Here is a 15,979-nt window from a genome sequence, read left to right as displayed (position 1 = left end):
TTATGAGTGTTTCTTTACGATCTTTTCTGGGGAAGAAACTAAATTTTAGTTTCAGTTTTATCTCCAGCTTGTGTCATTTTTCCCCCTCTGTGTTATCTTTTGTCTTGTGAATTACAGCTATACTGTGTTTTCAACTTTTGTTTTGTTTTGAAGAGAGTTCAGCTTTGATGTTGATAAATAAGTTTTTAAATCACTGACTAAATCCTTAACGTTCTGTGTTCATAGAAATGTACTTCTTGTTCTCATTATATAAGATTTCAGTTCTGATAATATGACTAGGTCTTACTTTGAAACCTTCTAATGGGGCTAGTATAAACCATTGCCAACATTCATCAGATGAGTATGCATAAATAGCTCCAGTGGATCAAGGAAAAACATAACAGCCAATTCACAAAGAAAAATACAGATGGCCATAAATTTATGAAAAGAAGTGAACCTTACTAGTAATGAGGAAAATGGACATTGAGACCGGATAGTGTTTTTTACTTTATGTTATTTTTTAAAAAAATATATTTTTATTGATTTCAGAGAGCAAGGGAGAGGGACAGAGATACAGACGCTTCAACATTGAAAGAGAATCATTGAGCGGCTGCCCCCTGCATGCCACGCCCCCTCCTAGGGACCAAACCCGCAACTCGAGCCTGTGCCCCTGACCAGAATCAAACCCAGAACCCTTCAGTCTGTAGGCTGACACTCTATCCACTGAGCCAAACCAGCCAGGGCTGTTTTTTACCTTTAAATCGGGTGTTCAGGTTGGGAACCTGAGCAGGCTCAGGTAGTTCTGGTGGGATATAAACTGGTGCAGCCTTTGAAAGTGTGATTTGACTTTATCTCTTCAAATTTTAAAATGCACATGCTACTTGATTCACTGATTCCATTTGTGGATCTGGAGTCTATCCACATCAATAATGGCACATGTGCCATGAGGCATGCACAGCAGTGTTACTGAATCAGTGTTTGTAATAGCAAAACAAGAGGCCTTCTCAACAGGATCAGTGTGGGAATGCCTATCTGATTTAACCTAGCCTTACTCTAAAATATTATATGGTGGTTAAAAAGGTGCACCTGTATGTATTAATAGGGAAAGACCTCCACAGCTCATTGTTAGTTATGAAAAAAATGTTACAGAATAATATATATATACTATTTTACTTAATAAAGCTGTTTGTGTGGTGTTTATGCTTGTGTGTATGAGAGAGAGAGAGAGAGAGAGAGAGCGAGAGAGAGAAATGTATATGGCACACTATACAGTGTATTTATGTGTGTGCTGTGTATAAGTATGAGGTGTGTATACATACATATGTACACACACATTTATGTATGTAAACTAATAAAAATATTCACCAAATTGTTAACTCTCCCGAGGAAAGGACATTTTGGGGGTGGGAATGAAAGAAGTCTCTCACCTTTTATGCTCTATATTAGGGGTGTCGAACTCAATCAGAGAAGGGGCCAAAATCTAAAATCCAGCCTAAATCGCGGGCCGAATGGTTTACTGAACAGTCATAAACTGACAATGTCATAAACTGACAGCGGAGTGCAGTGATGACAGCGCGGTGCGGGCCACATTGCAAGGCCTGGCGGGCTGGATTTGGCCCGTGGGCCTTGTGTTTGACATATGTGCTCTATATTTATGCATTTTAAGAAAAATGTATGTGCATGTATTACAAGTGTGATTTTTACAAATTCTGATGCTGGGTTTCCACATTCATTTGGGGTAAGTACAGGCTGAGAGGTACATCATGAGCATTGAATCTTTAAAAAAGACTCAGAGGAAACTAAGGAAAAGCCTTTGGGAGAGGGCCTCCTCCCCAGGGTTTGTGCCTTCTCCCCAGTGTTTGTGCCTCTCCCCACTGTTTGTGCCTTCCACGTGGGACGTGGACGTGTAGCGGAAGCTCTTCACAGCAGCCCCTTTCCCCAGCTCTGACAGAGGACGCTTTTCTCTGTTTCCTCAGATTCCTTTTTACGAAGACATCTGCAAAGGCATTAAAGCCGGGGACACCTGTGAGAAGCTGGTGGGGTACTCTGCGGTGTACAGAGTCTGCTTTGGAATGGCCTGTTTCTTCTTTATCTTCTGCCTCCTGACCTTAAACATCAACAACAGCAAGAGCTGCAGAGCCTACATTCACAACGGGCAAGTCTCCCGCATTCGCTTCCCTGGCCTTCCGTTCGGAACGCAGGCTAGGACCCCCTGCCCCCGTGGGGCCTCTGCCTGCTCTCCCTCCTGCCTAACTCGCTGGCCCTGGTTTCAGGGAGGGTGGGATCCAATACGTGTCCCCGCGCGGTGGCCCAAGAGCTAGAATCCTGTTGGTAACGCTGGTGCCATAATGAGAAAGGCAGTGGAGACAAGAGTTAATTTCTGGTACCGAGACCTTTCCCCGGGTCACTTCCACGCCGGCAACAAAACAGGGCTTCGCACAATCAGAGGCCGCGCGGAGCCCGTCTGATGTTGGGAAAAGGCAGTCTCCAGTCACTTAATTACTTCCCCTCGATTTGGAGAGAACAGTGCCCATGGCAGAACCACGGCGGGACATGCTTACCTTCTAAGAGGCCTTTTGTGCTTCACTGAATATCATTTAAATACATTTCCTCTTTCTTTTCTTTTCTTTTTTTCTCTTTCTCTCCAGCTTTTGGTTCTTCAAGCTCCTGCTCCTGGGGGCCATGTGCTCCGGCGCTTTCTTCATTCCCGACCAGGAGACCTTCCTGAATGGTACAAATGCGTTTCTGTTCATTTCGTTTTTACCCCATTTTGTAAAATCATCAAAAGCACAGTCCAGGGTGCCTTTGATATTTTTAATTACTGACTTTCTTGTGGCTTAAAAAAAAAAAAAAAATCCTGACCTGCCTGCACTTTATCCACTCTCCCTGCTCCCTATCCCCCCCCCCCCCGCTGTTTCCCTCCTCCGGTCCCTTCCCACTCCCTCCCTCTCTGGCAGGCTGTGGGAGGACCTTTCCTTACTCAGCAGCCTGAAGCATTGGAATGATAATTGTAAGGTTATTGGCATGAAGGGAGAATGAAGCGCTTAACATTTGTGTGAAGGTCAGTTAGTAAGTCAGCCTGACCCTACCAGCCGTGCTGGGCCTGGCTCTCTCTGAGTGTGGCTCTGAAAAGCCAGGGCTCCGAACATGGCTTCTCAGCCTTTAAACCTCCACAGCTCCAATGGGAGGAGAAGAGGCCTCCCCTTCCCTTTCTTTTCTTTTTTTTTTTTTTAAATATATTTTATTGATTTTTTTTTACAGAGAGGGAGAGGGATAGAGAGAGTTAGAAGCATCGATGAGAGAGAGTCATCGATCAGCTGCCTCTTGCATGCCCCCCACCGGGGATGTGCCCGCAACCAAGGTACATGCCCTTGATCGAAATCGAACCCGGGACCTCTCAGTCCGCAGACCGACGCTCTACCACTGAGCCAAACTGGTTTCGGCCCCTTCCCTTTCTAAGCTTACCCTCCGCGAAGCTGCGGAACACTGGGCTGTGTGCCGTATCGATGGAATACACCAAAGGCAATTTAATACGAAGCCTTTCGTCATAGCCCTTCTTCATGTGCGTTAGGGAGGAAACAGGCCTGGATTTCAGTGGTTCGAGCACCGTTCAGCCCACATGAATTCGCTTTCCTAGCTAAGATGGTGGAAGTGTTCCCATGTGTCAGGCCATGAGGAACAGCGACAGACCCTCAGAGGAAGAAGGACCAGCTTTTTCAAGATCACACTAATTTTGTGTTCTCCTTAACGAAGTCTTGTCTTTACCTAAAATGCTTGTTAGCTGGTTTTCTCTTTCTGACAGACGTCCTTTTATGTGTTAGAGCAGTGGTCAGCAAACTCATTAGTCAGCAGAGCCAAATATCAACAGTACAACGATTGAAATTTCTTTGGAGAGCCAAATTTTTTAAACTTAAACTTCTTCTAATGCCACTTCTTCAAAATGGACTCGCCCAGGCCGTGGTATTTTGTGGAAGAGCCACACTCAAGGGGCCAGAGTCGCATGTGGCTCGTGAGCTGCAGTTTGCCGACCACAGGGTTAGAGTAATATCTTTGGAACGGGAAGGGACCTAGCATCCGCTAGTCCAGCTCAGTCATGTGTATAGACAGACTGGAACCCAGGGATGTGACATGGCTTCTTTGTGACAGAGCCCAAAGTAGGATCTGCGTCCTTGGTCCCCAAGTCTGAGCCTCATTTCCTTACTAGACACCAGTGCCTCCCTATCCAATAAAATGAGAGCCCTTGGTTTTTCTGGCAATGTGTGTTTTTCCTTTTAAGTTGTGGGCCGTGTTGACTTTATGAATTGCCACGTCTGTTAGAGTACCTGGCAGTTGTAACGTGGAGGTTAGGCTTGGATGCACCAGAGCCAGACTGTCTGGGTTCACCTCCGGTGACACCCATTACTGGCTAAGGGACCTTGTCAACTTAGGTAGACTCTCAGTTTTTCTCATCTATAAAGTGGTCTAATAATACTACGCGTGTGTGGGAATTAAATGTGTCGCAGGTCCAGTAAGCATATAGTAAAAGTGGGCTGTGGTCATTCATTACCCTCTTTCATTACTTGGAACAGTCGTGTCATCTCCTTTTGGGGGGCCTTCTTTTGCAGCCTGGCGCTACGTGGGAGCCATCGGGGCCTTCCTCTTTATTGGCATCCAGCTCATCCTGCTCGTGGAGTTCGCACACAAATGGAACAAGAACTGGTACGTGCCTTTATGGGAAGCTTCCAAGAAAACTCACTCGTTGACTCAGAGTCTGCCCACAGCACATCGCCGACAAAAGCTCTCTCTGAGTGTCCTGGCGGGGAGAGCCTGCCTGCCACAGGGACAGTTTTTGCCGGCATTCTCCCTTCGCTCTTGCCCTTTGGATTTGTTCATTTATTTCTCCCCCATTTGGCTTGTCGATTCTTTCTGCCTTTTTTCCTCCTACTTCATTTCTTCTCACCTTTTGGCTCTTTTTCCCTGCCCTCTCTCATCTGGGCTCTGAGTCAACCAGCAGTGTGACTTGGCTCCACTCAGCCCCACTGGCGGCACCTCCCCCCCACCCCACCCCCAGCTCTGTGGTTGTGTTGAAAACTTGGGCAGGCTTCCTCTTGGGCTTCCAACCTTAAGAGAGAGGAAAAATAATAATACTTTGAAGCTAGAGGTTCCCTTTCTGCAAAGATGCGATGAAATAGTTCTCTCCTTTAAAAAAGTGTTTGTTTGTTCACCACTGCGTGGGTGTAGAAGGACGCCTTTGTTAGGAAGATGTGTTGTGCTACCTTAGAAAGCCATCCTGCGTTTGACGAACACAGACTCTTTCTATGTGCCTTAAAGTGGAATTCATATCCCAGGATAAGTGGGAAATGCCAGACTATTAATAACTGGTTTTTATTCTTGCTGAGCTACATTGAGGAAATGGCAGCCAGACAAGGGTCCAACCCCCTGCGTCCTAAGGGCTCTTTGTGACTCTGGACAAAGCACTTAGACTCTCTGTCTTACTTTACTTACAAAATATGAATGATAATGACTGCCTTTTGTACCCAGTAAGGCTTTTGTTATTTTGTTGGCATCAGATTACTTTATACTTTTTTGGGAGGGAGCGTGCGGGGGGGGGGGGGGGGGGAGGGAGGGGATTAGAAAGTTTTATATGAATGTGAATTTTATTTTGGACAAAACAAAATATACTGTCGAAATTTTCTCAAAATACTTTTCATTCTGATTATAGTTCTCAGGTTGGAGGTATTCATTGCCTGCCATTTTATTTTGCTATTTTTTAAAGATCAAATCATGAGATGCATTAATAATTTTATTATTATTATTATTTTTAACCATGGCTACTTTTTAAATTTTTTATTTACTGATTTTAGAGACAGAAAGAAAAAAACATTAACTTGTTCTACATATTTATGCATTCATTGGTTGATTCTTTTAAAAAATATATATTTTATTGATTTTTTACAAAGAGAAAGGGAGAAGGATAGAGAGTTAGAAACATTGATGAGAGAGAAACATCGATCAGTTGCCTCTTGCATATCTCCTACTGGGGATGTGTCCATAACCAAGGTACATGCCCTTGTTCGCAATCAGCCTTGGGACCTTTCAGTCTGCAGGCCGACACTCTATCCACTGAGCCAAACTGGTTAGGGCTCATTGGTTGATTCTTTTATGTTCCCTGATCGGGGATCAAACCCACAACCTTGGCATAACAGGATAACACTCCAATTGAGCTGTCCAGCCAGGACAATCATTTTTTATTATTTGGGAAATATTGGAGTATGTATCCAAATGCTTATAGCCAGTTTCTAAAATGTTGACAGCAAATCGAATAGCCATACAAGTAGTATGTTTTGGTATTTTTCAAGTCTTAATCTCTAAGATAAGAAAAATTTCTAGTTTTAAGAAGTGCTCATATGTAAGTTTGTGCTTATTTTCCTGCTTTTTATAAAAATAAAAGAAAATTTTTTCATTGATCTCAGAGAGGAAGGGAGAGAGAGATAGAAACATCAAAGGTGAGAATCACTGATAGACTGCCTCCTGCATGTCCCCCACTGGAGATCGAGCCCGAAACCCGGGCATGTGCCCTTCACTGGAATTGAACTCAGGACCCTTCAGTCTACAGGCCGACACTATCCACTGAGCCAAATCAGCTAGGGCATGCTATCCTGTTTTTTGAGTCATCCCTGAAACCTAGTAGTTTATATTTGAGGTCTCTACTCCATCTTATTTTGAGGCAGCGAAGTTTTCCTAAAGATAAGTCAAATGGGTGACTATAGTTTTATAGTCACCCTAATTTTCTCAACTGTGACAATAAATTGGAAATGCATTGTAATTGATTACATATCACTCTTTCCATGATAAGTCTTACTGTACTTCCCCTCTGAATTTCTTATTAGAATGTGTCATTCAAAATTTCTCCTAAAATTTCCCCAAATATTCTTCAAATAAGGAACTTCCTGATAAAATATTAACATCTTCGATAATGAGTCCCTGATTTGCCCACTGAATACCATCTTCTCTTGAGAATTCTTGGGCTTCTTCACTCTGATTTTAATGTTTTGATTGATGCTGAAGCCATTTTCTGGGACTGGTTATCGATGCCAACTTTTAACAGGCTTTTTAGAAGAGCTTTTTTTGCTTTTAAAAACTTTCCAGAAACCACTCAATCAGAATGGCTTAAAAGCTTTGCAACAATGATGTTGCTGTTGTCCCGGCTTTGAGGCCAATATCCCAACAAAACCCCTTTGTCAACATATTTACAGTCGGTTGGGTGGTTTGCCTAAAATTAGGATTAAGCTAGGAAGCTCACTCATATTTTTATTTTTATGTAAATTCACTTACATAAAAGTAGAGTTTTTCTAGAGTTTTTGCTGTGTTTTTTAAACAGTCTCTTGCTTACAGGTTAGTCTAGAAAACAGACTACTCAGATCACTCTTCATGGAACAACTAAAGTACTTTTCCCTCCTTTTTCTTTTTGTGAAGACGTTGAGAAGGAGAAGGCCGCGCAGGCCGTGGGGGAGGAAGGTGATAGCCTGGAAACCGGAGGCGTGCGGACGGTGCAGCCCCTCACTCTCCGGCTGGCTGTTTCCCTGTAGGCAGGTCTCTTGGCCTCCGTGACCTTGGTTTTCACACTTGTAAAATGATGTGTTTGGACTAGATGGTTAGTGTGTTTTTGTGCTTTTGTTAAAAGACAAACTGAGGCATATTAAAGACGTTTTAGGGTTTATTTGAGCAGAAAATTGATTTGAATTGGCCAACATCCAAGCTAGCAGATAAATGGGAGCTCCAAGGAGCCGGGCAGAATGAGACCATTATAGGCAGAAGGGAGCAGGAACCAGGAAGTTATACAGGGGGAAGTGGGCCAGTTACATACATATAGGGCTACTCTCCTCTGGGGGATGGATGGCAGAGGTCTCTCAGGCAGATTCCCTAATGGTGTGAATCAGGTGCTTCCTGATTGACTGGTTTAGGATTCTTATTTCCGGGAAAGCCAGATTGCAATTAGGCTGTCTTGGTTTGGTGCCTTAGCATAAAGCACTTCATTTGGGGTCTGTTGTCTTGTTTTTAATAATTCCGAGCTGAAATTTTGTGGGTAGAAGGGTCAATTCCGTATCAAAACTGAAATAAAAAGTAGATGGTATATTCAGGTATTTCTCACAAAGACCCATTTTCTATACTTTTAATTTATATTGTTTAGTTTACTGACCCAACCCTGACCCCAAGCCTGAGCCCAGTTCACTCTCCCTCCTGGAGGCTGCTTGCGGCTGTGACCGTGCTCTCTGCTGTGCTGCCTGGTCCTGTTCTAATCTCCAGTGCTTCTCACTGAGCGTTTATTCACAGTGGACTGTGACTGTGGCAGCATCCACACGGTAAAGATAAGACTCTGCACTCGTTAGAGGGGTTTGTGAAAACAAGATGTCATCAGGGGGACCAGCTGAATCTGGAGCTGCATTACCCCGTTAACATGGCCGCGGAGTTCTTTGTAGCATCGACAGTCCTTGCACCAAGTCAAGTGCCTGCTGTTTGCCAGCCCCTCCACAGTAGAGCACATGAACAACAATGAGCATCTATAAGCACTGCCTTTTCTTTGTTCTGAACAATTTCTCTAGCTTGTTAAACCACCACTGATGTCTCCCATCTTTTTATTAATAGTTGTAAACTAGAAAGCACATGTACATGTCCTGCTCTGTGGAGCATACGTTCCTCTGGGCAGGAGGGGGGGGGGGGGAGAGGGAGGAGAGATAATCATCTTGATTAATCAAGCAAATAAATAATAGGTACAATGGTGAAAAGTGCTCTGGAGAAAAAGAAAGCCGGGGTGGGAGCTGGGGAGAGCGGGCAGGGGAAGGCTTCCTGATGAGGTGTGAGGGCGATGGAGGAAGCAGGGAGAGCTGAGCGGGGCTGCTGGGCCCTTGCTGTGTGTGCTAAGGAGTGTCCACTGTGGCTGGACGCCAGTGGTGAGGGAGGGGTGTAAGAGATGATGTCACAGTTGGCACTAGGTCAGATCATGTAGGGCTTCTGGGGCCACCCAATGAACTAGAAGGGGACTGGCCCTGGCCGGGTGGTTCATTGGTTGTAGTGTTATCCTGTACACTGAAAGGCGGTGGGTTCCATCCCCAGTCAGGGAGCGTACAGGAGGCAACTGATGGATGTGTCTCTCTCATGTCAATGTTTCTTTCTAAAAATCAATAAAAAAAGACATATCCTCCAGTGAGGATAAAAAATAAAATAGAAGGGCACCGGAGGGACATAATCTAATTTAATCTAAAGATTAGTGGGAGTTGTAGGTGCAAGTCAGGAGGCCAGTGGGAGATAATCCAGGTGAGAGCTGAGGTAGCTTGGAGCTAGATGTCAGCAGCAGTCAGAGTCTGACACTCTGAGGTTGAAACCAGTAGAATTTGCTGCTGATGGTGGCATGGTGGAGGGGAGCGAGAGCAGCAGGGGAAGAGAGAGCCACTGCAGTTCTTTCCTTTAACGCATCCCAGCACCACCGCCACCACCTCCTTCCCCCCACCCCTCACACACAAGGAGTAGAATGGAATTGCCATTTTCTGAGGTTGGCAAGACCAAATAAGATCTGACCATTGGGAAGTTACTCTGGACCTGTTAAGTTGGCCATACTGATCAGATTTCCAAGCAAGGATGCAGACCCGTTGGATATCATGAGACTGGAGTTGAGAGGAGAGGTTGGGTTGAAGATTAAACTGGAAATATAAGCATAAATTAACTGTAAGGAAGTTCTCCATATGTTAATAATATCACCCAAAAGGCTAGTGGAGAAACACGTGGGCCCCACCCACACACTGGTCAGCAGTGCTGACCTTTTTCTACATAATTCATTCTCTCCGTGAGTCATTCATTACTATTTGGCTCTTAGATTTTTCTCCCCCTCCCCTTCTCGAGTCTCGCTTTTCTCCTCCTTTCCTTTGCGTGCCTTTTCTGTTAGAACACTTTTGTGGTCATTGGAGTGCCTGGCTCCGTTTCAGGAATATAGTGGTCATTGTCTTTTTGGCCTTTCCCTCCCTTTTTCCTTTGTCTCTGGCTGCGGTAAGGTTTTCGTCGTTAGAATATTTTAGCTGGGTTGCTTGATCACTTTCCAGTTTTGCAAAATTAGTAAGCAAGTTGCTTTCTCTGAAGGTTTGTGAGAATGTGGTTACAAAGGGCAGTGTGATCAGAAGGCAGCTGACGGTGATTCAAGGCATTCTTCCCGTTGCTCCGTCCTCTTCATTTAGCGTCTATCAGCCCTCCCTTTTCTTTGTTCTGAACAATCTCCCTCGCTTGTTAAACCACCACTAACGTCTCCCATCCCTTTAATAACAGTGGTAAAGTAGAAAGCATATTCATCTCCTCTTTTAGCTTCTTCACTGTACATCCCCTTAAAATGCTTACTCTCCCCCTGGCTTATTCTTCCCTTTGGTTTAGTGTCATATTTCCCCTTACTCACACTTGGCATTGCTTTGGAGAAGCAGAACTATCACAGAGCCTGCCTTTCAGAGTGCGATCACAGAGCTGAGGTCTCTCTCTGGGAGAAGTTAATTCGCTCCTCTCCCTGAAGACCAAAGGGGCTTCCGCAGGAGCTGCTGGCAGCACTGGGGTGAGCACCATGGCACCTCCAGTCTCTGGGCTTATAGGGGCGACGGGAAGTGAGCTCCAGCAAAGAGCCACTTTGTCATAATACTGCCAAAACCCATCCCAGGGTAATTCCCACTCAGAAAGCCTGTGGACAGTCATTATATAAGGATGAATACATTTGTGTCAAAAGCAGAATCTTTTCAGTATTTAGAACACATTCTAAGCTTGGACCACGAAGTTTTTGCATATTTACCTGCACCTTCTCGCATTGGTGTGGCATAATCATTGGCAGGTCTCCTGGAGGACTCAGTTCTGATGGGCTTGGGCTGGACAGCATCAGTTAATGGTACTAGTAAATGTCAGCGCAGCGGTGGCCTTGACTGACTTGTCTTCTCTCCCGTCCCGCTCACCCACGTACCGGACAAACAGGACTGCAGGCACAGCTCACAACAAGCTGTGGTACGCCTCTCTGTCCCTGGTGACCCTCATCATGTACTCCATCGCCGCCGGAGGCTTGATTCTGATGGCCGTGTTTTACACACAGAAAGATGGTTGCATGGAGAACAAAATCCTCCTGGGAGTGAACGGAGGCCTGTGTGTGCTGATTTCACTGGTCGCCATCTCGCCCTGCGTCCAAAATCGTAAGCACAATCCCCCCCCCCCCCCATTCTTCCTTATTCATAGTGGAAGTGTCTTTTAGCAAACCCAATGATAACAATAATTTAAAAAACATCATTCCTTAACTTTCCGAGCATGGATCAGCCATAGGAAAGATGGGACTCCGGTCTCCTTTTCATGCCCCCCACTTGGGCTGAATGTGACCGTCAAGCATGGCTCATGTCAAGAAAGATCTAAACATAATGAATCCGATGAACTAGGAGAGGGATTTTACCATTGTTAAATAATGTACTACAAGGAGCCTTTACATGGAAAGGCCCTTATTGTACATCGAGCTCTTCGCTATGTTCTCTGTGCAAAACTTGAGTGAGAAGGCTCCGGAAGGAGCTGTTTTCTGGGCTCATCTTTCTCTCGAGGCCAGGCACCAGGGACAGTGCGGTTAGGAAGCAGGAAATCCGATCTCTGCTTGGCCAGCTGCTGGCCTCCTGAGCTGTCTTCCTCAGACTCAAGTCCTTCCTCAGCAAAGCCGACAGAAACCTGTGAGCCTGACAGTGCTCATCGTTGTTTCAAAGCCAAAAGGAAGAGACATGGAATTTGAAAGTACTTTAGAAGGTATAGGCATCAATTGTCCTTTGTAAATGACTTCTGATATCTTTTTTTTAAAAAAATATATTTTTATTGATTTTCAGAGAGGAAGGGAGAGGAAGAGAGAGCTAGAAACATCAATGATAGACCCATGGATCAGCCGCCTCCTGCACACACCCCCACCAGAGATCGAGCCCGCAACCCAGGCATGTGCTCTTGACCGGAATCAAACCCAGGACCCTCAGTCCTCATGCAGATGCTCTATCCACTGAGCCAAACCAGTTAGGGCGACTTCTGGTATCATAAGCCAGTGTGCTGTCTTTGGTTGTAGATAGACTTGTCCTTGGTTTCGAGTTTCCTGTAGGTGTCTTACTCTACAGATGATGGGGGGGAGGGGGGGAGAATTACGTGGCATTTAGGTTTCTAGATAGGAAAAGGAAAAAATGGCCAATAAATTTATAGCACCTTGAAACCTTTCTAAAATGGCAAGTTAAAGGAGCTTGTGTTGAATAATATAAAAGCTTTTCTGTACTAAAAATTTCAAGACCATTATTGAAATTGAGAGTATTATTCTTTCAAATCACTTTAATTGGTCAGATAAGAATTTCCTAAAACTTTACTAGTATTCAGATTAAAATATCCTTTGGGTAAAATCCCACCTTTTGAAATAGTTATAACATTTTTAATATTCAGTTTAATGCCATTAATTGTTAAGGTAAATCTTATTTCTATGCCAAAAGAGCAGCATCATTAAAGGGTCTGTTTCTATACCTTTATTGGCCATTGTAATTTCATAAATATAATTCTGGAAACAAATTTAACCAGAGAGAAGAATGGATAAAACCCAATGTTTTCATGCCAGTAGTTGGTGGAAAATTTCACCAAATAAATATAAATCAGTTTTATCACCACCTGGTTACTATCAACGATATAAACACTTAAGTTTAATTTAAATGCTGTAACATAAAAGCCCTCCTCCCAGTAAATGCTGAGCCCCATAACCTTCCTCTTTAGCCTGGACCAGCTCTGGTATGCCAAAGGTTGTTTTTTTTTAATCCATTGATGAATAAGAGCTTTTTTCCACTGTCATGGACCCTAAGTATCTGCTGTCCTTATAGAATCAGGAGTCCATGGAGCTCAGAAATAATGATGGTAAGTGTTCTTCTGAGATGTTGTGATATAAGAACTAATGTTGCCCTAGTTTGGTTGCTCAGTGGTTAGAGCATTAGCCTGTGGACTGAAGGGTCCCAGTTTCGATCCCCTGCCCCAGTCAGGGCACATGTGGGAGGCAACCAATCGATGTGTCTCACTCACATCAGTATTTCTCTCTCTGCATATCTTCCCCTCTCTTCCACTCTCTTAAAAAAAAAAAAATCAATGAAAAGAATATCATTAGGTGAGAATTAACAACAACAACAAATTTTTTAAAAAAGGAACTTAATGAACTTCAGGGGTACCAGGCAGTATGTTTAAATACAGCTGTAGTTATAAAAATAAAGTGTTGGTAGAGAACTTGGCAGAGCTTGGCACCTCGAAAATAGCAGCTAGGCACAGTGTCTAACTCGCTCTCCCCAAAATCTTTTTAGTGTTACCTAACAAACACATTGTGTACCTCTTCTTTCCCTTAAAGGCAGAGCCCAAGTTTGAGGAATCATTTTCACTTGGAGGGTGAAGAGACCCTTTTATTTATTTTTATTTTTTAAGCAGGTGCTCTATTATTGTTGAAATTTAAAACACTGTCTACAAACCTGTCGCTTGTCATTTTCCAGGGCAGCCACACTCCGGGTTACTGCAGTCGGGTCTCATAAGCTGCTATGTCACATATCTCACTTTCTCAGCTCTGACCAGCAAACCTGAAGAAGTGGGTAAGTTGGCCTTGTTAGGGAGCATGTGTTTGTGGAACGAAAATTTTCATTTGTGGAGGAAGCAATGTGTCTCTGTGAGCTGTTGTGTAAATATGAGGGATGCAGTAAATCAAGAGGAGCTGTGTTCCTCCAGGAGTGGTGTTGACAGCTGAGTTGCAGATGCCGGGGTCTCATATATTATATGCCAGGCACCAGCTCTTCCACTGAGCTACATCCCCTCACTCTAAATAAATCAAAATATAGAAATGATTAAGACTTTTTCAATAAACTAAGACCTGAAGGTGGGTTATGAAGATGAAAATTTCTCTAGTATTCCTTCTGTGTAGGAGAGACATGTACAAAGGTGGACTATTGAGTTTGCTTTTAGGCCTAATCTGCATTTCTTTGCTTTTTTTTTTTTTCAAGGGATGTTTTTATTTTTCTTCGTTTATTTTGTTGTTGTTTTTTTAGTTGGGTATTAATTTACTTTTCTTCAGGTAGTCATTTCTCTGACTGAAACAAATAGTGGAAAAACATGGAAAACATGGGAAAACATTTTTAGTTGGGTATTAATTTACTTTTCTTCAGGTAGTCATTTCTCTGACTGAAACAAATAGTGGAAAAACATGGAAGCAAGAAACAGGAAGAGATTTGAGCCCAGCTGCATCATGTGCTGGTTGTGTGACCTTGACTTGCTCATCTTAAATAACAATTATTTATAGAGACAACAGGGCATGCATGAGCTTTAGAGTTGGACTGCCTGGTAGCCTGGTGCTGCTACTTAAGTAACTTGTACAAAGTTACTTAACATTCTCCACCTAGACATCTTGCCTTTAAAATAAGAATTTTAATTTAACAAGACACTTAAATAAGATTACTATTTTATAAGGTGATTTTTAAGAATTCCGTTTTTCAAACATAGTAGGTACTATATAAGGATAAGCTATTATCATAGTTGCAATGATTATTTGAGAACTATAAAAGTATTATATTATATTATACTAGAGGCCCAGTACACAAAATTCGTGCACTCAGCGGGGGAGGAGGGCGGCAGGGGGAGTTCCCTCAGCCCACATTATAAGAGGGTACAGGACAGGCTGAGGGACTCCACTGGTGCATGATCAGGGCCAGGGAGGGACTCGAGAGGTTGACCAGCCGGACTGCAGGAGGGCTCCAGGGCATGTCTGGACCATCTCGCTCAGTCCCAATCGGCTGGACCCCAGCAGCAAACTCACCTACAAGTTGGAGCATCTGCGCCTGGTGGTCAGTGCACATCATAGCAAGTAGTTGAGTGGCCTTAGCATATCATTAGCATTTTATCCCTTGATTGGTTGAATGGCCAACCGGACAACTGGACACTTAGCATATTAGGCTTTTTTATTATATAGGATTAAATTATACTAGAGGCCTGGTGAATGAAAATTCATGCACTGGATGTGGGGGTCCCTCAACCCGGCCTGCCCCCTCTCACAGTCTGGGAGCCCTCATGGTGGGAAACAACCCAGTGATCAGGGGAAGGTGACGCTCCCATCACACCTCTGCTGCTGCCACTGCCGGCAGCGCAAGCCTCGGCCGGCCCTGGTTACCTGAGCCTCCATCAAAGGCTTGCCTGTGCCTTGGGCCCACTGGGCGGCTGAGAGGCTGAGAGGGCTGGAGGACTCTGGAGGCAGGCGCATGGAGTGGCTGGGCCAGGCCTTGCCGCACTCCTGCTGCCCCAGCGGGGATGAGGGGACTGGGTACCACCATCTTGTGTCTGTGGGTGCTGCATCTTTGAGGGCTTGGCAGTCAGTCAGCATATTCCCTCCTTATTGGCTATGGGTGTACTATCTTTGAGGGCCGGGCAGTCAATTAGCATATTTTCTCCTTATTGGCTGTGGGCAACGGACGCCATCTTTTGCAACAGCATGAGGGTCAATTAGCATATTCCATCTTTATTAGATAGGATTATATTATATTATATCATATCACATGATATTACATCATATCATGGTTGGCGGCGGCTGGCCAGGTACTCCCTCCCTTCCCCTGGCCACCTGCTGACACCTGGGCCTCTCTCCCTTCCCCAGCTGGCCCCGCTCCCTGGTCAAACTCCCGGAAGAACTTCCGGTGAAGGGAGCAATTTGCATACTACACTTTTATTATATAGGATTCTATTCTAAAGAGTTATTGTATAAGCCCCTGAGCCTTGCCAGTGAAAAACAAAATTGAAGATCTTTTTAAAATTTTTATTTAGGAAACAAAGGCAAAAATAATTTTAAAGGTTTAGCATATGCACGTACTATGTATGTGTCTTGTTTTTATAGCTATTTATAGTGCAAAGTGATTTAATTGTAGGCCTCATATAAAGTATAGTCTACCCTAGATATAATCTTTTTTAACAAAGTTCTATTTTGACTAAGTTTATTTTA

At 44.1% G+C, this 15,979-nt stretch overlaps 1 protein-coding gene across 1 annotated transcript in view; it reads left to right on the top strand.

Annotated features, from left to right (window-relative positions):
- The window catches only part of SERINC5 (serine incorporator 5), a 98,991-nt gene that overhangs the window by 64,938 nt on the left and 18,074 nt on the right, over nucleotides 1-15,979 (top strand). Inside the window, exons 3-7 of the mRNA XM_084881319.1 lie at nucleotides 1,956-2,134; nucleotides 2,628-2,710; nucleotides 4,584-4,677; nucleotides 10,954-11,165; nucleotides 13,497-13,592. Of these exons, the coding sequence (XP_084737445.1) occupies nucleotides 1,956-2,134; nucleotides 2,628-2,710; nucleotides 4,584-4,677; nucleotides 10,954-11,165; nucleotides 13,497-13,592 (664 nt within the window). The remainder of the gene's footprint in view (nucleotides 1-1,955; nucleotides 2,135-2,627; nucleotides 2,711-4,583; nucleotides 4,678-10,953; nucleotides 11,166-13,496; nucleotides 13,593-15,979) is intronic.

The sequence above is a fragment of the Pipistrellus hanaki genome (genome assembly GCF_964339955.1).
Source record: "Pipistrellus hanaki genome assembly, chromosome: 4".
In the NCBI taxonomy this organism is placed as follows: Eukaryota; Metazoa; Chordata; class Mammalia; order Chiroptera; family Vespertilionidae; genus Pipistrellus; species Pipistrellus hanaki.
Note: the sequence above shows the minus strand (reverse complement) of the source record. Positions and strands in the feature narration are given on the sequence as shown.